Source organism: Pezoporus occidentalis, unplaced genomic scaffold (assembly GCF_034315485.1).
Source record: "Pezoporus occidentalis ecotype Australia unplaced genomic scaffold, CSIRO_AGI_Poc_V1 ctg99, whole genome shotgun sequence".
NCBI classification, from domain to species: domain Eukaryota; kingdom Metazoa; phylum Chordata; class Aves; order Psittaciformes; family Psittacidae; genus Pezoporus; species Pezoporus occidentalis.
Genome location: NW_026916358.1, coordinates 1 through 26,128, shown reverse-complemented (window position 1 = coordinate 26,128; position 26,128 = coordinate 1). Strand labels below are relative to the sequence as shown.

Here is a 26,128-nt window from a genome sequence, read left to right as displayed (position 1 = left end):
TTCCCCAGGAACATGGGCTATGGGCTGCCTTGTTTTTGCCACTGGATAAGCTGCAAGCCACATGAAACTATTCTGGGGTTCAGAAGAACATTCTCCCTCCAGTAGCCCAATATACAAAAAAAAAAAAAAAAGTAAAATTAAAAAAAGGTTCCTATGTACTAAAATATAGATTTCAAAAGCCTAAGGTGACAGAAGTCTTCTCACTTGGTTTGTGATAGCCTTTTGAAATAAAGAAGTCATACAGACACTCACAAGCTTTCACATCTTAAACCAGAACTTTGCCAACCTTTTCCATTGATAGCGCAGATAGATACAACAGAATCACAGAACTGCAGAACACAGTACGGTTTGGTTTGGAGAAGACCTTAATGGTCATCTAGTTCCATCGACCCTGCATGGGCAGGGACACCTTCCAGTAGAGCCTGATTTTCTCCAGGCTGAACATCCCCACCTCTCTCAGCCTGTCTCCATAGCAGAGGTGCTCCAGGCCTTGAAGCGTCTTCATGGCTTCCTCTGGACTTGCTCCAACAGGTCCACATCCCTCTTGTGTTGAGGGCCCCAGAGCTGGACCAGAGCAAAATCGTGTCTTGTCTCTCCAACAGATATTGGGGTGAATATCCCCCCCCATGAATACCAGGGCCTGAGAATGTGATGCTACTCCTATCTCTTACATTCAGAGAAATACAGTTTATCTAGTAGCAAGGAAAACAGTTTTAATTGCATCAACAGTGAACACTATTTCTTACCATGAATGAATCTAAATATAATCATGATTTTGTCAAGGATTCTTTCCAGCTCTTCATCCGTTGCTTCTTTATTACCAGCTCTTAACTTGGAATCCACGTATTTTGCTACAAATAAATAAAATAGTTTAACTGCTTAAAAAAAAACCCAAACACCTAAAATAACCAACTTCAGCATCTCCCACTTGAAATATTACTGTATGTTAAATGTTAAAATACAGGATAAGTGTTAAATAGTCTATTTTTCCTTTTCCTATCCCTCTGTGCAGTGGAATGATAGAGCCCTACTGTATACTGCCCTAATGGAAAAATATTACAAAAAGGAAATGTCCAAGAAAAAAAATGAACACAGTATAACCAGTAAAAGTAATGCATAAGAAATTCCTACATTTTATGTTATAGTCATAGCAAGCACATTACTTGTTGAAAGACAATGTTTTGGAAGTGTACAATGCATATGAATGTATTTTATGAGAAACAGAAACAGACAACACAAAGAAGACTTTATTTTTTGTAGACCTTCACTGTGTCCCTCATGCTCCTTGGAGGAGCATACCAAAATCTAATCTGAAGCAATGCTTTCAAGTTAGTAGCTTCAGAACACCAGAAATATGGTTAAGCCATGAGTTCAGCTACCTATTTATTAAGCCACATTAGTATCTTTATATTTCTGCATTAGAAGGAAGCCTTTGCAGAAGCTGAAACACCACAATGCACAAATGACAGAGGCCTGTATCATGGCTTTCACCTGTATCCCTAGGTTGTGCAATTTGTCCTACATAAAGCTGGTTTTAGAAGGAAGCCACAAAACAAGCTGAATAAAGGCAAAAGAATGTACAGAGGGAAAAGAACCAACAAAGGAGCAGGGTCCTCTCCTGATGTGAAATGCTACAGTTCCAGTTTTGCTGTAGACAACACAGTCAAGAGCATCTTTTGCCAGATCAGGGATAAACCCAGCAATAGTATTTTTGTTTTTATTAATTTTCCCCTTAATGGGCACTAGTTCCCCCTTCAAGGTAATCTTTTTCCTATTAAAACTCCTTGTATCTGAAGGTTTTAAAATTGTTCTCCCAGCTTCAGCCTTCAAGGTGGGCTGTACTTAGTCCTGTCCCATAGCATCCAAAGAATTACTGCTATCACAATTAAAAATAGTTCCCTTGAGGGTTTTTTTGCCACAGCTACTCTTCCCCCTAATCATTTATTCCACTCGTAGCATCAGCATTACACTCTCTGAGCAGTGGTTAGCATCAGGCACTGTGCAAGAAGCAGAGCGCAGGGACAGCAGGAGTTGGCATGCTCCATCAGGACACCAAGCACACACCTAAGAGCACACAAGCTTTTCAAACCCACAGCGCTCCAAGGATAACTTTGCCTCATATCCCAACAACGAGACTCCTAAAACAGAATGCGCACTGTATCGCTATGGCACTAGCACACTCAGCAGCATTATCTTATCATGCTTTCTATAGGTTTTTGAAATATTTTACAGAAAAATATTTGTGTACCTATCAATTCTGCAGGCTTATTTGGTCTCTTGTTGATAAATGTTTCAAAGGACTCCTTCATCAAGTTTATAAATTTTTCATTTTTCTGAAAGCACACTTCTATGATATGGTCCACTTTATCCTTAAAATCTAGTAGCTCTTGCACCATATCCTTGTCTTTTTCAGGATTAACCACTATTGTTGTCCCAAAGTTCTGTAAAACAAACACTTTTGGTAATAAAATACTTTAGAGTGCTACCTGTCTCCCCCAACAGACACATTTACCCTTATAAAATTTATCATTAGAAAGAACATATTTTTTTTACAGAGCTACTCATGTGACTTCAAGTTTTCGAAAAATGAGATGCACTGAAATTTAAAATAAAACCCCAGACACACATTAATGGATCTCAAACAGCAGCGTTTGATTTAAGGATTATACGCACTTCAGACAAAAGCTACAAAAATAAAATAAAATATGCAGTAGACACAACTGTATGGTGTGCAAGCTTACAGTTAGATACAGAACTACATGAATCATGTCAAATATTACATGGAAACTGCCTCAGAAATGTTAAATATAGTGGAAAACATTGTGCTATTTTTCTTAAATCCACTAGAGAGCAATACTGGTGGAACAGGTGGCAAATATTCAACTGCCGCTCAGCACTCCAAGATTCCTCTTTCAGCACAGGCTTGAAAGCAAAAAAAAAACAAAACCCAACTTGCAATAAAACAGAACTTTTCCATTTGCAAGAAGCAGTCACAAACTTGTCTTTCTTTTCTTGTTCCTACTTTTATTATCTTGGAGATACAACAGCATTTGTCTAGTGAACTAAAATATCCTGTAAAGGAGGATTTTAACCTAGCAGGCATTTTACAATTGCTTAGCAACACTGATCAGTGCCCTAGACAGAATCATCTGTTTTCCAAGATGAGCAAGGAGAACACCTGCACAGTACAGCAAAACAGTATTCATGGTATGTTTTCATCAACTGATGTTCGCCACAACAAGGACAGATGGGGAAATCCTTCCCAAACCTCAAAAAGTCCTCTTCAGTATCTTGTTATCCACTGTGATCTTTCACTCAGATCTTCCTCAAGTATCGTTCAGAGTGAAGCCAAACACAAGGCTGCCCAGGGTCCTTAGATTCGATATGTGTATCACAGAATCACAGAATGGTTTGGATTGGCAGGACCTCTGAAGGTCCATCGTATCTGACACTTAGCACAATTGCCCCTTCATTAACACAGCATTTAGACATCTCACAGTCTCTGTCAGTTACGTTCATAAATAGCTAGGCATTTCCTCCATTCTGCAAACAGCAAACTGAGATGCAGAAAGCTAACTGACACCTCTGAAATCATGGAAAGGTGACTACAGCAGAGCACAGACCTTCACCCCAGTGACTTGTCATGTGTTCTGTGCGCTTTCTTATACTGGCTCACAAGATAGTTTTTGAAGCCTTTAATGCTGCCTGTCATACAGAACGTTTGAAAGAAGGAGATTTACTGACACTATAGAAAATGGTTTCTAGCTTTGTGAGTCTGTAAAAAACCTTCTTAAAAACAAAGCCATAACATGTTTGATTCTGCAAGACATAAGGAATGATAAGCCAACTTAAGAGCTTGCTGCTGTGAAAGAAGAGGTTCTGGTTCTCATTCCCTTATTTTCCTGCCTGTCCTGAACTCCTGCTTCTTTCCCTGGGCCAGCACATAGAATTTTCTATGAGCCTTTTTAGCTCACTAAACCTTCCATAAAACTGACCTCATCCAGGTACTGTGTTAAAACAGGTCACAAAAGGTCTACAGCAGAAGGGTAAAGTCAGGAGCATGATCTGGGAGCAAGGAAGAAGAAAGATGTTTCTTCTCATCCACAACAAGCTATTCAATTGGCCCAGCTGCCTATGGATCCATGCGCTGAATATGGGGAGACTGGACAACACCGTGTAAGGCAAACTGCACCTGTGGGTTCCTAGAAGATTAACTATGTCCCACTCACATGGGCTGCACACTGGTGAGCCAAGCCAAACTGTAGGCATGGGTGTGCAGAAAGGCACCTCTGAAATGAATTGATGCTGTTCACTTAGACCTGAAGGCTGACGAACACAAAGGAGATGCAGGGGAGAACCATTACACCAGGAATTACCAACTCCAGAGAGAGACTGAAATATCTTCTGTGAAGCTTTTCCACTTTCACCTTGCAAGAGCACTAGAGTGCAAGCTCTCTGGGACAGCATACTATATGCACATTATGCCTAGCAAAACAAACCTGAAGCATCTAAATAGGACTTTGGTGATGGATCATTTTCAAGAGGAGTATTCTGTTCCAAATAGCTTAAACATTCACCAGCATTACTGTAGTTTGGTTACAGTAGCACTGCTAACCTGCAGTAGAATAGCTACATTCTGACGTTTCACTGGTTTTGCAGCCATGTAAACAGTCATGTGTATTCGTAGCAAAACACAACACATAGTACAGTCCAGCATATTCTAAACACATGTGCACTTGGCTCTACTTAAAAGCCAAGCAAACCAGAATAACTTCAAACCTGTGAGGAAAGCAATTTCCAAGTAGAAATTTCAAACCAAAACTTAGGTGTTGCTGTTTCTCATCATGTGACTGTTGCTGAGGGGGAAGCATTAGCATCCCTCCCTGTATTTGCTTAAAACAGAATTTTAATGCATACACCTACATATTACTCCTGGTTTTGATAGAAGAGAGATGGTAACAGCATAAATTTTGGCATTAGTAACAGATCTTTGAAATACCTTGATGTATTCACTCCAATGTTGCAAAAGGATCTGCTGCCCACCTTTTACCCGGCTGAACAGCTGGTATGTTTGGGTTAAATCTGATATTCTGTTTTCATCAAGCAGATTATCAAGTCCTAAAAACAAACAATAACTAAATTAAGAGAAAGAGTTGCCTAAATAGTTAGCAATTTGCCAGAAGAATCTGTAAAATACATCAGAAGACAAGACACTCTAGAGTGCTTAAAAACAACAAACTTTTTAAGACCAAATTTCTGAAAGCAAGTGATATGTTCAGAGTTAACATATCCCCTTGGTTAAACTGGCTGAAATGATTTACAGTACAGTATTTTAAAACTATTTCAAACAGCAGTACTCTCCCAACAACGAGAGTTGTTGACTTTAAGCCTTTTGCAGAGTGTTCATGAACAGTGCTTGATTTTTCAAATCAAGGGTACAGTCTTATCAAGTACCTCTAAAGAATGTCAGAAAACAATAAGCTAAGTAAACTGTGCCAAACTGAAAGACAAATACTTTGCAAGATTTTTTTCTGTGGAGTGTGGTGAACCATGTTTTTAGATTGAGAATGTGATATGAATTGTCTACGCTCGCACCAGAGGAGTAACACAAGACTACAAATTCCTCCCAAGCAACTTTTGCCTTTCATGATATCACCCGTCATAAGACTAAGCTTTGCAATAAAAATATGGAGAAGAGAAGCTCAAGGCAAAATGTGAAGAATGCAACAACTGTGTACACGTTTTTACATTGGAGAATATGGTGAATGTAGTTCTAATGCAACCAGAGCTACATTGTCTGGTGTTGGTGACAGAGGCTTTAGTAGTATGGGAGGGGTGTATCAAAGATTTACAGTGTTCTTTTTAAACCCAGAAAGCTTGATTTTACACAGGTTGCCAATTCACATCATCAGTGTTGCTGACACCGTACAACTGTCCTACTTCACAAAATATATGTCATTAGAAATTTTAAATTATATTAGTGTGCAAAAGATTTTCAGTCACTACTGAATCATCCCATTTTCTGCTGCATTCTTCATCTTAAAAATAATTTCATTGTTAATTTTAACTTTCTTACATGTTCAGAAAGCAGCCAATATTCAAGAATGATGCCAGGCAAACTTTTGCCTGATATTTTGGTATTTTCTAAACTTCTGAATATTAGAAGAATGGGCATACCTTAAAATGTAAGACAATAGATTACAAAGTCTTGAATACAGGTGACTGGTGTTCTTTTGGTATTGAACAGGGAATTGAGAAATGCCCATTCCATCACTTCCAAGTATGACCTCCTGTTTATTTAAAGACACTGATATACTAACTGCTTTATTATAATCTAGATGATAAAGTATAAACCTTCTTCCTCTGGCATGAGTTGTGTGATTGAAAAAAATATTTTGTCACTTATTTGACGAACGGAAAAGATGCTCAGCAAAGTCCTTGGACACGAGGCTTCAAGCAACTTCCACCACAGCTTTGGTGGAAATTTAGAAAAAAATATTATAGTCACGATGAAAAAAACCCACTAATATCTATTTGATGGCAGTTGTAGCAATACAAGAAAGCAATGTTTCTTATACATACCCTGCATTTGTAAGCTTTTTCCCACCCTGTACCAACCTGACTACATCACATGCCTTCTCCTAATGAACAAAACCTACAAAGGGCAGTATCATCTTCTACTTGCACAGAATACTAGGATGTTATAATCAAAGGACAACGTGACAATGATCGAATAAATGCAGAAAGTTATGCAAGTCCTGTTAGCTTTTTTGGTTTTAAGTGTAGACATAAAATGCAAAAGCTGATCCAACCATACTACAGTCCTAAAATGTAGTGACTGGAAAAATGTACACATCTCTCCATATTTACATGGATGGTATATATACATTATAAAACAAGAAAAAGTTTAGGTTAAACAAGACCTCATGCTTTCAGTGAAGCCAACTGATAAAATAAATGCCACAGAAAAGCTACTTAAAAACAACACTGAATCCAAGAGCAAAATTGACATTTATCAACAAAAAATTAATTATTCTTAGCTTCTCTTTATGATAATCTTAATAATAGCTAAGATGGAGTGACCATGCTTATTTGTATAAATGTATTTAAAACAGTGAAATGACTTATTCCCAGAGTACTTTGGAGAAAACTGTGAGCATAGGTCTATCATTAAAGGGGACAAATAAAGAAGTGAAAGGGGTATGTATAATAACCTGAAAGTATGAACAAACATGCAGGTAATGGAGCTCAAAGATACCACATTACTAGAGACATCTCTTTTGCAGCAGTGAAGGAAGCAAAGATGTAAGGACAATTTGCTAGAAGATCTAAAACCTAAAATATGGCTACTGCAAGAAAAGAAACGGATCATTTACAGTATTAAAAGATCAGGGAATACTGACCAAACCCAGAAATTCAGGGAAAAGGGAGAGATTAAAAGTTAAGAGGAACAAAGACATGATGCTTTGAAGACAGTAATGCCTGAATAAGGACTTCCTAAGAAGACTGCAGCTTTTATCTGAATTTGCCAGGTAAAATACAGAAAAAGGCATATGAAAATTCATTGCCTCGGAATGTTGCCAGTTCCAATAACTCATGATTCTTGAACAGTACAATCACAAGAAGATGTGAAGCTAATGCACTTCAGCTGTGTGACTATTACATAAAAGAAGCTGCAACAGTAACTGCAGCTCTCATTTAAAAATTTCTGTAATTCTATGAAATAAGCAGTCCCAAAGATGCAATACCAAAGCCCATTGCTGGAAGTCAAAGGAGATATAGGGAGTTTAGCAACTTTATAAATATGCAGTTATATTTTAGATATGTTTCAATGTATACAATTTACTTGTGACAGTGGGTGTAACAGTCATAGGATTGGATTTATGTATCTGTGGAAGTTTTTCCCATGGCTAATACAAATCCCTAAAGAAAAGCTTTGGAGTTTATAGTTTTTTCAGAGCATGAGAATCTGTTGCTTATTGGAGATTATATTAATTTAAAAAAAAATACCTTTTTGCAAAATAGCTGTTAAGTGTTCTCCTAGTAGCTGTTTCTCCACACAAGCAATCAGTGGTTTCCTAAATAAGGCAAGAAAAGTACATCGGAAGTGTTAGAGTATAAGAGAGTTGCCTCCTGTCACAGAGTATTTGTGAGTAACTTACACTGTAATTAAAAAAAAAAAAAAAAAAAAAACAAACAACAATTTTATACTTAAAACAGAGGCTACAAATAAAGACAAAAATGTCACATTGGATGCAAGTCAAGAAAGAAAACAATACACTATGCATGTAATGAATAAAGAAATTCAGGTTTGAATACTAAAAAGCAAGTTCTTGCACAGTAAAAGCAAGAAGCTTAAATACCAAAAAGCAATACGAAAAATATTTCTGGAAAAAGGTCAAATTGACTTTTTTTGGAAACTCAGCAAACAAATAAATCAAATAACAAAACCAAACCAAACCCTTCAGGGTTTGAATTCCAAGCTAACACAATAGATGCTGGTGATGTTCAAAACCTCAAACTTTTCATCTGATTATGTTATGCAGTTACATAAGCATAAATTGAGCTAGAACCACAAAACTCGTATTTGCAAAACATTTTAAATTTGTCCTTGAATGTTCCCTACTTTTTACTATTAATGAGATATTTGATACGTTCACTTTAGACAGGACTGAAAAAGTAACGTCAGGTTTTCTTTTATGTCTTTTTTAGCCTAAATGAGGAAAGAAATGCCTGTAGTCCAAAGGGTTAATTAATTTCAGTGTTTAAACTTCTACTGCTGCCTGCAATACGGCCACAAAAGACCAATCATTTTGGTCTGAGTTAAGTTTTAGAGAACTGGTTTTCAGACGCTTAATTTAGATTTTCTAGAAGAAATGTGCTTGGCTGTGATTGACGGGAGCCTTTTACACAGCAGCATATACTTTATGTCCCTACCTTTACCAAAACACCACCTTTCCTGAAACAGCCCATCAATGACAAGCCTGACCTTCTATACAACTTGCAGTTTTAGTCACTTCATCTCAAAAGTTTAAACGAGAATTTGTAAAGGTTCACAGAAGGGAACAGGTGATCAGATTATGCAGCAGCAGCTGTAAGAGAAATAACTGCATGTGTTAGGACTTTTCTTTCTGGGAAAGAGATGACTTAGCAGGGATACAGTACATTGACAGGCAGGGAAAAGGTGGAAGGAAACTGACTGATCATTTTCCCTTCCAATACAAGAACTGGGGTCATCAGTGATGGCACTGGGAGCCAGACCCAAACACAAGGAGGCAATTTACGCTGTGGTGGTTACCTCAGCAGTGGAATACTTTGCCAAGGGCTGGCACAGGTGGAAAAGCTTATGTGAAACCCAATGAGACAGTTGCAAGTATTTGAAAGAGATGGAGCCAGACAAACCACATCAGATTCAGAAAATACCCTCAGCTAAAAATCAGGCAGATACTAGGAAAGTATCAGGACATCACATACACTTACTCTGTTCTTTCTCTTTCAGTGACTGTAAGCAAACACGAAATAGCAGCCAGACAGACCCTTGGTCTTAACACATACAGCCATTTTTATGGGCACTTCCATATTCCCTGAAATTTCCATCTACTGCTACCTACAACTGCTGACTTGTCTCCAAAAGCAGAAGGAGTCAAGGTTTGCATAAAATACCATCCTCTGCCCCAGAGAAGACCTATTCTGCCTATGGGGGAAATAAGGACAATTCATCTGCTTGAGACTAAGCAGCAGAGTGCTATTTCCTAACAAGCAGACAGAATATTAATCTTGATTGCTAGCTAATGAATGAGCCTTAAGATACCTTCTGTACAGCCTCAAAGTCACCTACCTCAGTCATCTACAGACTGATCAGGAGATCTGCTTATTCTGGTCAGCTGTCCAGAAAGCCATGTACTGGTGGGCTGCAACAACACACCCTCCATGTCTGACACAAATCTGGTTTGAAGTATTTTGAATCATGCTTCCCGTGATGGTTTTGTCCTGGAAGTATCACTTCCACCTCAAGATCAAACCCAGTAACTGAATTTAACATCCTTTCTGCTCTTTCCATGCACACCCAGAAAGACAGTATGACCTGAGGACAACTCAAGGGCACTAATTTTAAGAACTGCTGTTTCTTTCTGCAAAGAGAAAATTAGTGCAAAGTCTTCTAAAAGTAGGTTTTTAAGCCTTTAACTACAGACAAGATTCAAAGCAAGGACTTGATGTATTTCTAGACTGAAAACATATCAACCTATTTTTTAACTTAAACAGTACATAAAGATACATACCACACTGTAACTTTATCTATAGAAATAGTTCTTAATATTTTAACGTGAGTGATTTTGCCAGCAAAAGTTAGTCACCCTGCAACTGCCATTTACAGGAAGAGGATTTAAGTTCAGGTATCTACCATGACATACAACGTACGTGTGTGTGAATATATATAGAAAATACATCTGAGGAAACTAACAAGTTAAAAAGATAATTTTTATTCAGTTATTCTTCTGAGACCCAACGAAATGCCAATACATCATCCAGAAAACTAAAAAATAAAAGAAAATGTTATGTTCTTTATTATCATGTTCTTTATTTAAAAAAAAAAAACAAAAACAAAAACAAAGCTTACTGCAGGGCAAATAATTTAGAGACATATAGTGTGTCAGTGATTCTGCAGTGCTTTCTGAATGCACATTCCTACCCCAGCAAAACACACAGTATTACTCAACACCTGAGCGAAAAAAAGGAAAAGCTACATTGGCAGCAGGGACACCAAAACTCATCTTCTGTTAAGTTCACATTCTGGACTGCTCATGAGTGATGTTCGTGTCCTTTATCCTACATCATAATTTAACCTTTTCCTTTTTCTTTCCCTTAACATGTCTTTTTTCCCCTCAGGGGATTTGCAGTTAATTTTGCTACCATTGAATGACATGAATGACTAAAATCAGCTGCTATTTCAATAATGCAAGTTTGAGGCTTTACAATGTTTTGTTAACTTCTGTATAAACTAGTAGATCTTTCTGGAGAAATTTCTTCCTCTTACTCAAAGTATATTTTGATGTTGAAGAAATGAGTTTTCATTAAAATAAAGTCTTAAAAAGCCGAAGTTGTATCACAAGTGTTGTCAACAATATTTGTAAGATAATGGAGAAATCATCTCTGTCTCTCTACAACAATGGATAATCACACTGTTTTATGAAGGATGCTTGACTTATGCTGAGAATGACAAAATTTGTACTCACTGTGTGCTGTGGTCTAAATATGTTATTACTCTGTCTCCTTCTTCTTCCAAACGTTTATTAACATGGTGAAGATATTCTGGGACCTAGAGAGACAAGAGAATGTCAAGTTCAACTACGAAGGTATGAAAGGCAGATAATCTTGTTCCATGAAAATTATTTTAAACTACAAATTTAAAGACAATACTAATTGGAAAGGACTATTCTACCAGAATGTTGTTACACAGTACATAATCTATATTTTTATTAATCAATGTTAATTTCTATTAAAAGCATTATAACTGCACCTGACAGGAAGGAAAAGAAAAACAGAAATCTGAGGATTTTTCAGAGGAAGTTAATTTTTTCTCAAAACCCTTCTGAGCTAAACTAGCCCTTAAAGCCTCACAGAGCAGATTTTTCAGTTGGTGTGAGCCATACAGTTCTATTATTTCAATGGCAGTTTCTCCAGTAGAGTATCTGTGTCCCTATGGAGCATTAACACATTTATCACGTATTACAGAAGTATGAAACTCCGGCTTCAAATTATCAAAACAGTTATGCATACATGTACATATATGCACAAATACACGTCATGTACATATGCATATAAATACATGTGTAAGTACATGTATTTAAATATAGAATCACAGAATCATAGAATAGTTGGGGTTGGAAAGGACCTTAAGATCATCTAGTTCCAACCACGTAAGTATCCCTGTATATACTGTGTAAATTAAGGCCTTACACCTTTTGTGGTTTTCCACAGTTTTCCCCTAGGCATATAAAGGCAGTAAGACTCTTAGTCTCAAAATCCATGTTGAAACATTTCACCTCAAATCCCAGTGGAACACCAGGGAATGAGGTGAATGGAGCAGGATTAGACACAAGGATTCACCACAATGCAATGTAAAAAGGCATTTTCAAAATCATTATAATGACTCAGTGTTAAAATTGAATTAGTAAAGCTAGTCTTCTGTATTTTAGACCACCAAGAAACACACACATTTTCAGAGGTAAAATTACGCTCTGCAGTGGGCAGTCTGCAAATGTGGTTATCTCAAGAGGACAGAAAACAAAAGTGCATTAAGTATATTTAACGAATATGGAAAAGAAACAGAACAGCAAAATAAATGCAACAAAACAGTACAAAAGTAAATGGTTTACTTAGGTCATAACCACATAGTAAAATGATGCCAGTACATCTGTCACAGCTATTGGGCAAAACTAATATTGTTGGCATACTTTTGAACCTTTTGTGGAAACTGCTTTCTTGTAGTGCAACTTCAGCTACACAAAATGTCAACATGTTTCTCCACCCTTGATTACATATTTCAAGCACCAAGGTAATCTAGAGCCTGCTCTTCCCTTTGACACAGTACTGCACATCAAAACATGCAAATGTATACCATTAAATTTCATGGAACATTAATACATCATGGCACTACCAGAAGTTCTCATGTAATCCCATAGCAGATAAAACTAATATGAAAGCAATCTTGTACAGCATGCACCTACCTCTCTTTCCTGCATTAATCTTTGGCCTTCTGCAGCATATAAACAATTTGTCTCTTCCAGGAACCTCTGTTCAAATGATTCCTTGTAAACCTGTTAAGAAATTAATTTAGTTACTTACATTAAGCTGCCAATAAAGATAGCCTATTTTGGCTGTCAGGCATAGAGGACAAGTAAATTCTCAAGAACCCTCAAAGCTATGAGAAGTGTCAGAGTAACATTACATTAACACTGAAGTTCTCTGCCCACTGGTTTTAGAAAGATTGAAATCAGAGCTGACTTCCCAGTGCAGCAATAGTGTGTTTCAGTCATCAGTACTCAAACAGTTTAAATTGACAGGCTTCTTTTTAAAGCACAGAGCCCAACATCACAGCACAGCACTGACATCAAATCCACCTGAGCTCAACACTCCCACTGGTACTTCTGTGGCAAAAAAATAATAAAATACTTTCAGCTAGTGAAACACTGGCACAAAACAGATAATTCCCATCAGTAAAAAAATTACATGCTCAGTAATGCATCTTCAGATCTGAGGTTTATCTGAGTGGCCCAGGAAAAACGAGTTATACCAATAAGGTGAACTCTCTTTCTCCAGGAAAGGATTAAGGTGTGTAATGAACATGATCACAGACATTGAAAAAATTCTGCAAAATGATTAACAGTTTAGTATGAGGTAAATCAGAAAGGACCACTATATAGAATAGTTAAAAGAGTCTGAAGACGGCAGCTAGGAAATAACATGTAAACAGAGGGACAGTTCGTTAAAAGAAAAAGGAAAGATTCCTTGAGTGTGGTGGAAGAATAGAAGAAAATACTTCTTCCAAACCATACAACAGAGCTGTCAAATTCATCATATTCTGACCTTTTTTTTTTTCTCTTAAGGACTTTTAAAAGCTTGATTTTTATATTTTATTTTAATGCAAACATAAATACGAAAACTCTGGCTTGACAAGCATTCACAGCATTATAGTTCACTAATTCAGCATCACAATTAGACATCAACTCATTGCTCCAGCCTTCTCTTTGCACTAGCTCTATTTTCAACAGAACCAAATGCTACATTTTATTTCTTACCTTCCTTTCCTTCAGGAAAACTGGAGAAACATTAACATCACAGTATACAGAACTGTTTTCTGCGTAAAACGTGTAAAGCTCTATAATAGGAAACAACTATAAAACAGGATCTATGGAAGGAGGAATCAGCTTTCAGCAGCTGGGCCTCAATTGCATAATGGATGAAAAATTAGGAATGAGTAGAAAATTATACAATTACAGGGTTATGAGCACATCTCTGTCTCAGTGAAGTGACAGATATCTTAAAAGAGCAGATTAGACCAGGTTAGTTTCCCCAGTGAAAAACTAAAACTACACTTTTGAGCCAGTGAAGGCGAATGCAGACTTAAATCCAATTCTGTAAGAAAGATCGAATAAAAGGGAATATTTATCTTCAGTTAGCAGAGTGTTGAAAAGTCAACATCTAGAAAAAGCTGATGCAATTAGGGAAACCTGGCAAGTAACAATGGGCAAAAAAGTGGAAAAAGCACACAAATCAGATCTGCACTGCCCCATTATGTGATCTGAAAAAGTCATTGACAAAATTTTGCCTTCTCTCTGGAATAGAACAATTAGTTACTAATTTTTCTGGTACACTAGAAAAAGTTAAAGATGAAAGTCAGGATGATTAACATGAAAGGCAGAAAAGCAGGTAAGCCACCTGACCCAAAAGGATTATTTTATGCAGTCTTCCTCATTGAACTCTTTTTTAAAACCTTCAGCCAGTTTCATAACACTGTATACCGCTGGGGAGCTAACTGAGCAACCTGAATAGTTTTTCAGAATGAAAAACTTATAACTTTATCACATAAGGCTGCAGTGTCAACGAGAGCATAATCTATGCCAAAATCAGCATTTTTTAGTCTTTTTGGTTGCTTAGTATCTATAGTAATAGAAAGTTCCAGTAAATTAAAGATTGACTTTATCTATTTGAAAACCTTGGCCTTAACTTTGCATCCCATTCTATCCTTGGCATCTCTCCTAAGAAGTTGCCAATATGGTGATTTTGTGGGGATTTTGGTTTTTTTCTTTTTCCCCACAGACCCAGGATCTGGACTCCAAAAAGTGACACCTTTTGGTCCAATTGTGGACCAAGTGACAGAGGTGGTCTTTTTTTTGTTCCTACATTTGATTGGTACTAGGATTAGAAAATGAGTGATTAAGACAGACACAATATTGCACATACTAAAAGACTTGCAAATCTACTACTTAAGAATCTGCGGGCCACTGCCTCTGCTAAGGAAAACAGGCAAAGAAGTCTCATTTAAAAACAAAACATGAAAGATTGCGCATTGATAAGATTGCCTCTTCTTTACCCAATCTAATAGCAAGATTTGGAAGCCTAGTTACTGGAATAATAAAATTATTTCTCCACAACACACAAATTAGAAAAGTCCAAACTCTGTTTCTAAACATAGTTGTTATTAGTGAAGTTTGCTGTACTCACCTGCAGATCAGACAGCATGCTCAACAGACTGCGCAGCAAACTTCGGTCCACCGCTTCACCATTTCGTTCTTGTTCGATCAGAAGGAGTATTCCATCAATAGCCTTGTTTTGAACTTGCTTGTCACTAATTACATGATTTCTAAATAACTCTAGCCCCATATCCCTGTGTGAATATTGAAAATCAATAAATCATACTGATGATTCTCTTAAAAAAATCTGTATCTCAGTGTGAGAAAAATACATATTATATATAGTGTATGTATATTATACAGAAAGAAAATGTATTAATGATGTGTATCTTTTTGACATTGTCCACTGAGAAAACTATAACATTAATTACAATACCAGGCCACAGGCTACCGGATACATACACTTCAGCTGAGAACTGTGACAAGCTTGTCTGTATTTCACACAATAGACTATAATATTATGTTTATTTAAAAAAAAGCTATTATAAAATAATAAAACTCTGAATATGTACCTTAACATAAGATTCCCTGGGTCAGTCATGTATGTGTAATAAGTAAGTTTTGTTCAAAAGCATGAATTCTCTGTATGTTTAGGACCTTACGATCACCTCTTAGATTCTTGTTTCATTCTAAGAGGATGAGGAACGATGCCTCTATGCCATGAAACAGCTAATTATTAAACATTGTCTTGGCCAAGGAAAACGAAAGACTCTTAGATAAAACTTGTTACCTTCAACTTGTCACAAATCAGGATTTCAATAAAGGGAACTTTTCCAGTATGAGGCGAAAATGACAGAAAGTATGAACAGACCTTTTCAATTTTTAGTAAAAGGAAACCTAACACAAAGTGTTATAGGAAAACTACTGCAGATGTCAGGAAGAAAGAAGCCCACAGGACATGCAAGGGGTGGGAGAAGGATGCCAAATTCCTCAGACAGCCTGAGGAGCTCTCAAGAGCACAAAAGCTAGCCAGGAAGGGAAAAGGGGCACGCTTACTTCAGTACTTAAGCTACAATTTTTTTTTGCTATAGAGATAGAGTAACAATACCATAAAATCTCAGCAAAGCCTGGGTTTGTTTTGTTGGGCAATGATTTAAAACGCCCCACAGGAGGGGTGCTTAAAAACTGAATGCCCAAAGATGTGGTGTGCTTAAAGTACAGCAGAATCATCTCACCACTCTGACCAACAGGTTTCAGCTGTCAACAGGGCAATGCAGGAAAAATGATCTGTACCTTTTCAGTGTATTTGACTTCTTAAAAAACAAAACAAAACCAAAAAACAAATGACAAAACAGAGCAAGGAGTTGAGTGCTGAAAAGCAGAAGCACCTAAAATGCCAGTGGGCCAGTTCTCAGACACAGAGGCAGCAGTCTGAGGAGGTTCCCCACACAGCCAGCCTCACCCAGGCTCTGAGAACTACAGCTATATATATATGCCTTAACTTTTAAGTATATAGTCACAGACCTTTTTCTTCTTTTACCCTTACTTTACAATGAATATTCCTGGGGAAGGGGAAATGACATACGCATATGCTGACACATGTACATCCATAAATTAACACAAAATTTTAGACTTATTACAGAGATCAAATGTGAAAAAAATATTTCTTGCAAATACAATAACATGTTCGAACTGTCAAGATTCAAGGAATACTTACATGGATACCTACCATATAGAAGGAAGCATTGAATTCTGAAGTACGTATGTACGATCCAAAAATAAGAAAATGCTTCTGATCATGATCTGAAAATAGATAAACACAATGTTTTTTTCTTCACTCTTTCAAAATGTGATATTTTAGTTTATAAAGCCACTACTGAAAAACTAGATCACATAGACATGTACCTTAATTACTGCTCTATGTACTTTCAGCTTTCATGGTGACTCGTACAGCCACTGGTCTGTAATTTATTGATATTAGTATTATTACTAAGTGGGGTTGCCAAGTACATCCAAGACAGTTTTCAAATTCATAACCATTAACAAAATGGTTTTATTAAACTGTTGAGTTTTACTGCTACTGAGGAACTGCTACTGAGGTACATAAGCCATTCAATCAGTGCCACCAAGACATCCAGTAAACACCCTGAAGTAGCATGCTGCCATGGTTTTTGCTTAAAGAAAAAATAATCTTTCCAAAATCAAAGTTAGCTGCCAAAATTCATAAGAAAAACTGATACACATTAAATGCAACTGGGTAAAGAAGGTATTAAAAAAATATATTATCTTTTTTTTTTTTTTCTAAATTAAAGAAGTGGGAGAAGGAGGTGGGTTTTTACCTTATTACTCTTCCACATTCAAAATCCATTTTTAACTTTGCTCATAAAAAAGCTGCCCAGCTTTCAGTTTAGCATTAGCATAACTCAGGATGTCAGTAACTATCTCAGCCCTAGGCCAGCTAGAGAGATTTCAATCCCAGCTGTCCACCTACTCCTACCCTAAAAGATTTCATTGCTTCTGAAGCAATTCTCAAGCTGATAGAGTTTCTGCCAAGCACATTAAAGTAAAACAGCTGTGAAGCTGATTTTTTTTTTTTCTTAAATAGCACAAGTGCTCACTCAGCACAGGGGCAAGAAAGCTGCTTGCCACAAGTTGTGACTTTGAGGAGAAAAAAAAAATGCTCAAAAGTAATTAGGGTGAACAGAGTTCATAGTAAAAGCCTTTTTATAAAAACACAGGTCCAATTTAATTACATTGTAAAGGCAATAAACTTCAACTCTATTTTCATCAGACTATTGAATTTGTTTTGAATGTTTCCATAACACTTTCCATTTTTATTTCAGATAAAAATCACATACCTTTGCCCATCCCCCACAGAGGAGAAGAGGGGTGGATTGAAGGAGTGAAAATAGAAATTCAACTATTTGAGGCATCTGTAGCCAAAGCTAAGTGACAGTGCAATGAAAACTCATTGTAAAATGCTGGCTTACAATTATAATTGTGCATTCTTAAAAGACAAATTCACAGACTGTCTTTGAGAGATGATTTTTCTTCAGTAACATATTCCGTTGTGGAGGTAAAGGATAAGAAGGGCAAAAAGAAAAAGAGATTCAGTTCTTTAATCTTACTGTTTCTTAGCCCTATAGTCAGGATAACCATCTGTGCTTTGAAGGAAACCCAACAAACCAGAACCACAAAAAAGGTTACAAATGAACCTAGCTCTTGGAGCCAACTACAAACAAAAATTATGTGTTCTCCAATTAATTCAGACAGCAATCAACTTCAGTATAGCCTTGTTAGTTTTCTTTGCACCCATAGAAAGCAGGTGTCAATATATTTCTGAGTGATGTTTCAACTTCATATGAAACCTATGAAAGTCTGAGTTAACACAACAGAACATAAGTTTTCAACAACAAAACCACCCCCAGCTACCAAAGGAGAAAGTGAAAAAAACGCTGAAACATAGAGGAGGAGGTGCAACACAGTCCCAAGTTAAAACCATGACAAACTCCTTTTTGCCAGATTTCACACCTCAAGTATATGTAGTCTGAAAAAAAAAAAACATTCAACTTACCATTTGTCTGCAATGATCTTGCCAGCATTTATTTATCTTCTTTAGAAATAAAAGACTATCCAGAGAATCTGTACAGCACATATTAAGGAAAAATAAGCTTGCTGGTATCTTTTTGAGGCCAGATTCTGGAGGTGATGTTTGCCAGCCACTTAGCAAAGCTGCTCCATGGGTATCCCATCCCATGTTATTGTGACTGCCCAAGAATATACTGTTAATTGCAGAGCTTTTGCCCAGCAGAGGGGCTGGCAGTTCTCCAAAAGGCCTCCCTATATTTTCAGGCAATAGCACTCACTGCTCTTCAGTAATACCACCTAGTGGCTGTACTGTATAACTTTGATATAGATTTAAACAATAAATCCCACCAGTGTCAAAAACAACCTTGTCACCATCTGAGGTGAGAGGAATGGAAAGGTTTATATTGTTTGCTTAATGAGTTCACACTGCACACAACTGGAGTGACCCTACTCTCTTAAAAGCAGTTACAGTTTCAAATAATCCTCAACAAGCCCAAATACTGCTCTTTCCATATACATAAACAGGTCTTCCTAACTATAGTTTTCTTCATTACACAACTGTTATTTAGGAATAACAGAAAGTAAGTCCAAAAATGTACCTCCCTTTCCTGTGCAGTATCATCTCAAACGCCCTCTGGTCTAATCTGACTAATCTAACCTCATATCCTTGGGATATAGTGTAAAATAAAATTCTCAACTCTCAAAACCACCAGATCTGTGAGGGGGCGGGGGAGAAGACAAGTTTTAAAACACCAGTTTCAAAGCATCTCTTCAAGAAGATCATCTGAAGTCTGAAAAGGCAGGAATTCAGAAAGAGGTTGACTATACACTGCTTTAAAGCAGAATGTGAGATATGTTTTTTAGAGATTAGTTATGTTTAAAAGACTGCTGTACTAACATACTTTTTTAGTTAGATGTCATTTTAAATGCATCAAAGTAAACCTAATGAAAAAAATCAGCTGCTATGTAAGGGGTGAATTCACAGTGTTGATTTATGCACCGTGAATAAGGAAACCTCTGTTTCTTTCTATGAGATGTAGAAGCCAGACTGCTTAACTGGAACTCAAAAGAAAAAATAAAAAGTCAACCACCAAAACTTGTAACCCAAAACCATGTTGGGATTTAAGTAGTTAACAGGAGGGAAAAGTATTACCTACTTTATGACTATAGGCACCTACCTGGAAAAATCAGTAAACTGAGAAGCTGACAGTCACAATCCAAAGCACATTTAAAGCATTCACCTGGAAAGAAGTTTCTTTCTGGATCCCAGTCCCTTGTTTCTTTCTATTTCAACCTATCCTTTTCTGCTAATGAAATACATATAGAGACCCAGGAAACACTGCTAGCACCCAAAGTACTGTAGTATCTGTTCAGTATGGCACTTTCCAGCATCTGCTTGCTAAGACACTCTCCAGGAATGTGGGGACAGACATATGTGTGAAGACTCTATTTATCTACTGCTTAAGTGAAGTGCAACTGCTACACTGTTACACAAAAAACAGCCATTCTATAAAGCACAGTCTCAGCTTGCAAAGCACACAGCATTCGGAAAACAGGGCTGGCTGTACCTAAGGTGTCCAGAGATCTCCAGTCACTTCTATGACCAGTTCAGACGTAAGAAAAGCCCAACAGTGTCACTTCAGAAAACTATGGAGAGATTTACCATAAAACTTAAGGTTTCTGTGTCCCAAGACAGCCAAGTGATCTCCTGACCATAGAGCTCTCTCCCAAGAACCTCCCAAGGTACACATAAGATACCTAAAGGGCTTCTTGAATAACTCTGACACACACCACGGCTGACCAGTAGTTGGTCAAACTTTATGTTTGAGTATTATTTTACAGAAGACACTGTTGTTGAAAATTACTGGTGGTTTTCTCTTCTTTAAGCTATTGCTCCTGTACGCATCTCCTCTACTCAGAAACCCATACCTGCCATTAAACCCAACAGTGCTATTGAAATTTTCTAGACTAGGTGTAAAACTTGCATTCCTATTGAAATGTTAAGTAAATTGTTATTAGAATGTTACTTACTGGTATACAAAAATTATTCACCCAGATGACAACTTAGTCATATTTCACTTATGTATTTGATCTGCAAATATGTAAGTGGTCAAAAAACTTCTTTAACACATTGGCAATTACAGGTGTAACTTCTACAAAGTGCTGTTTTAAAAAACAATGATTTAAATTAACCATTCTAATAATTTCTGTGCATAAGAAAAGGATATTCTCTAAATTGAAGGATTTGTGCTTTCACATGATCTTCACAGACTTGTCGCAGCTGTTTGTACAGTGTAGCGGAGACTTTGTAAGAACAGAGATTTTCAACAGCCTGAAAAACAAAAAAGATTATGAATGAGACAGAAAAAAAACACAACTGAAATTCCTCTGTGTGTGTGCGTGTGTGTAATCAAGGCCACAACAGAGAGAAGAAATACCAGTGTTATTTGCCCAATCTGCACTAAAAAACAAAACATCAGAATGAAAGCAAGACTTCATGATTCTCCTTTCTGATTTTGGTCCCTTCTTATAATGCTAGATTTCATGTACAAACCAGGTCCACCATCACCATATGGTCATATTCCAGATGTTCTGTTAAACATTACTAGAGCTCCCTCCCCCTGCCCCCCCCCCCCCGATACTGCTCAGCAGCACAACTCTATCTCTAGGTCCATTCTGTGCATCCTCCAGCACACACACACATAATCGTTTTTTTTGAAAACACATCCATACCAAATATTTTAACTTCTTAATAACTTTAAGGTAGACATTTCAACCACTTGCTTTAAGTGGTAAATGAATACAGCTGGTTTCCTGTCATTTTATTAACTTACTTCTTTCTGAATATTTCCACTGAGTCACACAGTTATTATGGTAATGTACATAAACTGAGAGGAAAAAAAAAAATAAACCCCAAACCACACATACACACATACACACACACAATAAACCCCAAACCAACAAACCCAATACAACACCCACATTAACTATTAAAAACCATTAAATAAAGACTTGACTTTATTTATTAGGTTCTTCTGGGATTTAGTTGAGTATTAATGCGCAGTTGAATAAGAAGACTGATTCTGCCCAAACGCAAACATTCTTGTGGCCACTATATTAATGTAAGTTGAATTGTTATGCAGCTGACCTAGACTACACTGAGACAGCTCTGGCCACCTCTAGAACACTGCTGTTCAGCTATTCAGTGTCTTACACTAACATTTTTTCCTCACGAGAAACTCAATGAGAATGCCAAAGAGAAAATGTAGCCTTGCTTGATACCACTGCCTATATTTAGACTTTGTTCCAGGCACACTTTATTTTAACTTGCGTGCCGTATTTCAATAAATTATTTTATTAATAGACCATAGCATCTGAAATGAATCACAATGAAGACAGCCAAATGTTCTGTGAGAACTGCAAAGTTTACAGTAAGAATTTTTGGCCATTCAGGGCTTCATATAAAATTATCCAAAGGAACTGGACATGATTTTCAGAACTAAAAATCCATCTGTCTTTTCCGCCAACTTTACCTCAACTGCCCTTATGCTATGAGGTGATACTGCAGAGAATATTGCCTAAGATGTAAAGCACTATTTCACCCAGGCAACGAAAACTGACCTAACAATCTTTGCCTTTGCTCCAGAGGATTTACAGTGTCACATTTTGTTGGCAATTTTTTTTATAGGATCAATGAACTTGGACAAAGTTTCAGTATTTTCCATGCTCGGGCTTTACACAGTTTTCCCCAGATTTTAGCTATTTTGGCGTCTAATTTCTTTGTAGTATGAAACATTATGGTGTCTAATACTAGCACGCAACTCTTTGTCAAAGCATTAGTAAATGTTCTACACAGTTTCAGTTTAAGGTCACCCAAGCACATGGACTAGCAAGTGCCTGGGCAGAGACAAGACATGAGGGGAAAAGCACGGCTGCTTCTTTGGGCAACAATGCTGGCTTAAAGTGTATTTCAAACAGCAGCCGTACCACCTCTGTGTTGTCTCTACTAACAGCTGTTCCTGCTTTTTTTTTTTTTTTTTTATGGGGGGTGGGGTGAGCATGAAATCCAGTAATTTAATCCTTCTTCACCTTTTGCTTCATTTAGAGGTTTTGCTGCCTCTCTTTCTGAAAAAAAAAAAAAAAGATTTGACTTCCATTCATCTTGCACACAACTAGTTTGGGGAAAAAAGCCACAGCAATTATTATATCTACAACACTTTAACTAGATTTGTGTAGGTCAAGCATCTAAAAGTTCTGTTTTAAATCAACCTCTGTTTTGAGCAGAGTCTTCTGTTTTAACATTTAGTATGTAGATCATTGCTACTTCTTCTATTATTTCCTCTATAGGCTCTAACATCCATGGGAATAATTCTAACCTACTTGATGCCATTTTATTTAAATGTGCATCAACTATGGCTTCCTCAATTTTGATACAATATTACAGAAAAGAAACAAAAAAAAAAAACCAATCACGCTGTGCCTGTGTTACATTTTTCATCTGGTCTTAACTCAGGTAAGTAAAACAACATCTGCAACAAACTATTCACACATAATCGTTTTGCAGATAGTTTGTTACATTTCCTAAGGCACAGCCCTTCCTATCCATCCATCTAAATAAAGTCTGGTTAGTACTTTTGTAACTTTCTTTCCTGCACTACTACACTCTCCTACTCTATGTCCTCCAGAAGGGCAGTGCTGACCCATTTCAGGTTATTTAAAACCAGGCTGCAAAGGGAATTTTCTTTTTCCATTATTTTTGTCACTCATTCCTCACTCAGCAAGTCTTTGCACTGCCCCACTTTCTATACCCCATAAAGTATAAGCTCCCTCTATCCAAATCTGTGCAATCTACCACCAATCCCAGATATCATTTCTATTTTAGTCACAAAAAAAAATTGGCTGCCACCCTCCCATTGCTCAGTCTGCCAAGCACCTTCATGCCTGATCCCATGCTCCCTCTAATGCCTGGAAAAAAACTATCTTTCAGGCTTCCCACAAAGCCTTGTCATTGTTCTTCAGTTTTTCTTCAGCCACTGTGCCAATTAAATAAATAAATCAGAAAGTTCAAAGGCAGGCTGGTACACCAGCCTGCTCTGCTCACCACACTGAACTCTAGAAGGCCTCTCACTTCCTCCCATAATGTCAGATAAAGACTGATTGTAAGAACTGATGCACACAGAAATTTTCCCCTGTGGATGAGTTGGTGCTCACCAACAGGCAGTTAAAACGATCTGTAAGTACAGATCAGGTTTCTGATGGATGCTGAACTTCATCTCTTATTCCTCTGGCAGGAGAGTAAGCACCTACCTATGCACAGGCACACAAACCACCACCACCCACTGTGCAGAAATCTTGCTGATCTGCACCACTGCCTTGCAGCTCATTGGACTGGCCTTATGCAGTCTGTACAAATACACAGGCAAACAGAAAAAACAAGAAGTACAGTTCTCCCTCCATAGTTTATCTGAAATCTCACTCCTCTTCTTCTGCCAAAACTCAAGTCTGTACTCTGGCGATTTCATGGCCATATTACTATAATCTCATTTCTGAGCCTCTGAAAACAAGTTAGGTAATACTCAAAGCATCTGTGGTGGTTTGGGTTTGTTTGGTTTTTTTTTTAGCTAGGCATGAAAAAGCAGGATTTTTTCACATGCTGGACTTAAAACCATAAAATGTATTATGCAATTCAAATTCTTCAAACCTGCAAGTGTTAATAGATGAATATATCAGTCAAGTTAGCTATTTAAAGGAAATAAAATAATGCCATTTTGGTGTCAATATGCCTTTACATAAACAGCCATTTCAGACCTATATGTTATATACCCTAACTAATCACAGAGACCAGTATACTCAGCTCTCCTACTCATTCTGATTTTCTTGACCATAGGCCCAATGTAGGATTCTGAATTTCTTGTCCCTCGCAGTATGCACTTGGCAGACAATATCAAACCTACCTCAAATGAACATTTAGAAAATTTTAGGTGAGCATAATAATGTCTGAAGTCCTGATCTGGCAATGACATCCACATCTGCAGATCAAACACCTGCACCCACAGAAAACTCACAACTAACCTAAGCTATATAGCACAACTTAGCGCATCAGTAATCTTTTATAACATGATCACTGTAAAAATTACTACTTCAGTTAAATACCTCAGAGTATTAACTAATATAGAATGAAGACACATATAAATGGGGAGAGTATAAAGAAATGGCTCATACGTATTTCTCTCTCATCCTCCTTAGCCCAGCTTCAGCAATCCAGATGTTCCAGAAACACTTTTTCAACACTTGAGTAAAAAAAATTATAAGCCTGATTGTTGGGAAAATGTAACAGTAATCTGAAACTCAGGTAAACTGACAGTTTGTTGCCTGCTCAATCAAGATTCTTTTTCAGTTCCCCATAGGGTACTGATGCTGAAGTCTAACTGTTATTATCTAATAATAACAAATATTTCAACATTACTATTCACAAGAGACCACAGCACATACAAAAGAGAAGTTATAAAATATGTGAGAATAATATCCCACTTGCAGCATCTGGAGCAGGTGCTGTATTGAAGAGACAGAGACCTAAATCTCAGCCCTGCCCAGGCATAGCTTTTCATGTCTCCCAACATAAACTGCTTTTTCATGGGCCCGGATCCCGGTAGCTCTCCAAGGAACTGATATATAAAACCGCAAACTGACTAGAAACCAGAAACACCGGAGTGCAGTGTGAACAGTTCAGAAAATATAATCAGCTGCTAACAAATCAAAATACATTATGCTAAACGGATAGCTCTGTGAGAGTCCCAAAGCAGCTATTTTTCCTTCTGTTCAAAAACCCCTATGCTCCTTACCTGGTAAAGCTCTTCAAGGTTGTATTTAATAGAAATGCTACTCTGTATGGCTCCCACCGCTTCATGAAGTTTTTGCCAGGTGTCCTGAGTGTAATTATCTGGTAATTTGGGTCTTTCTGTGAAGGGAGATATAGGTAGTTGAAAACTAGCTGCCCCAATGGGACTCTCTAGCAATCTCTCTCACCCTGCTTCATTACGCTCTGCCGAGCCATGTTGTGCTTGACAAGCCTGGCACAAGGAGAGGCTTGCCAGCTCCACCCAAGCCGACGAAACCTTTGCACGGTGCCGCTGACCCTGCAGCCGGCGGCCCCGCACACGCCAGCGAGCGCGGACCCTGCCCAGCAAGAGCAGAGGCGGCAGCCGCTGCACGGCTGTTACGTTTTACCCCCGCGTCACTTTCAGCGAGGTAACCCTCGCCTGGCTTTAATTAGTTTTGACACTAAGGTGGCTTTTCTGACCGCTTCCCACGGTCGCCGCTGCTCCCACGCACGGAGCCCCACGCGTGTCCCCGTAAGCTCTTAAACCGGTACGGTGACGGCAGCGGGGCGGGTTATCAGCGCGGCG

At 37.7% G+C, this 26,128-nt stretch overlaps 1 protein-coding gene across 1 annotated transcript in view; it reads right to left on the bottom strand.

The window, feature by feature from the left end:
- CUL4A (cullin 4A) overlaps positions 1-25,744 on the bottom strand; it is a gene marked incomplete at its 5' end in the record, with an annotated part of 39,336 nt that extends 13,592 nt beyond the window's left edge. Inside the window, 11 exons of the mRNA XM_062606945.1 lie at positions 747-851; positions 2,249-2,441; positions 5,000-5,118; positions 8,011-8,078; positions 11,235-11,317; positions 12,729-12,818; positions 15,226-15,388; positions 16,864-16,937; positions 18,709-18,778; positions 20,951-21,054; positions 25,565-25,744. Of these exons, the coding sequence (XP_062462929.1) occupies positions 747-851; positions 2,249-2,441; positions 5,000-5,118; positions 8,011-8,078; positions 11,235-11,317; positions 12,729-12,818; positions 15,226-15,388; positions 16,864-16,937; positions 18,709-18,778; positions 20,951-21,054; positions 25,565-25,744 (1,249 nt within the window). The remainder of the gene's footprint in view (positions 1-746; positions 852-2,248; positions 2,442-4,999; positions 5,119-8,010; positions 8,079-11,234; positions 11,318-12,728; positions 12,819-15,225; positions 15,389-16,863; positions 16,938-18,708; positions 18,779-20,950; positions 21,055-25,564) is intronic.
- Between the last annotated feature and the right edge of the window lie 384 nt (positions 25,745-26,128).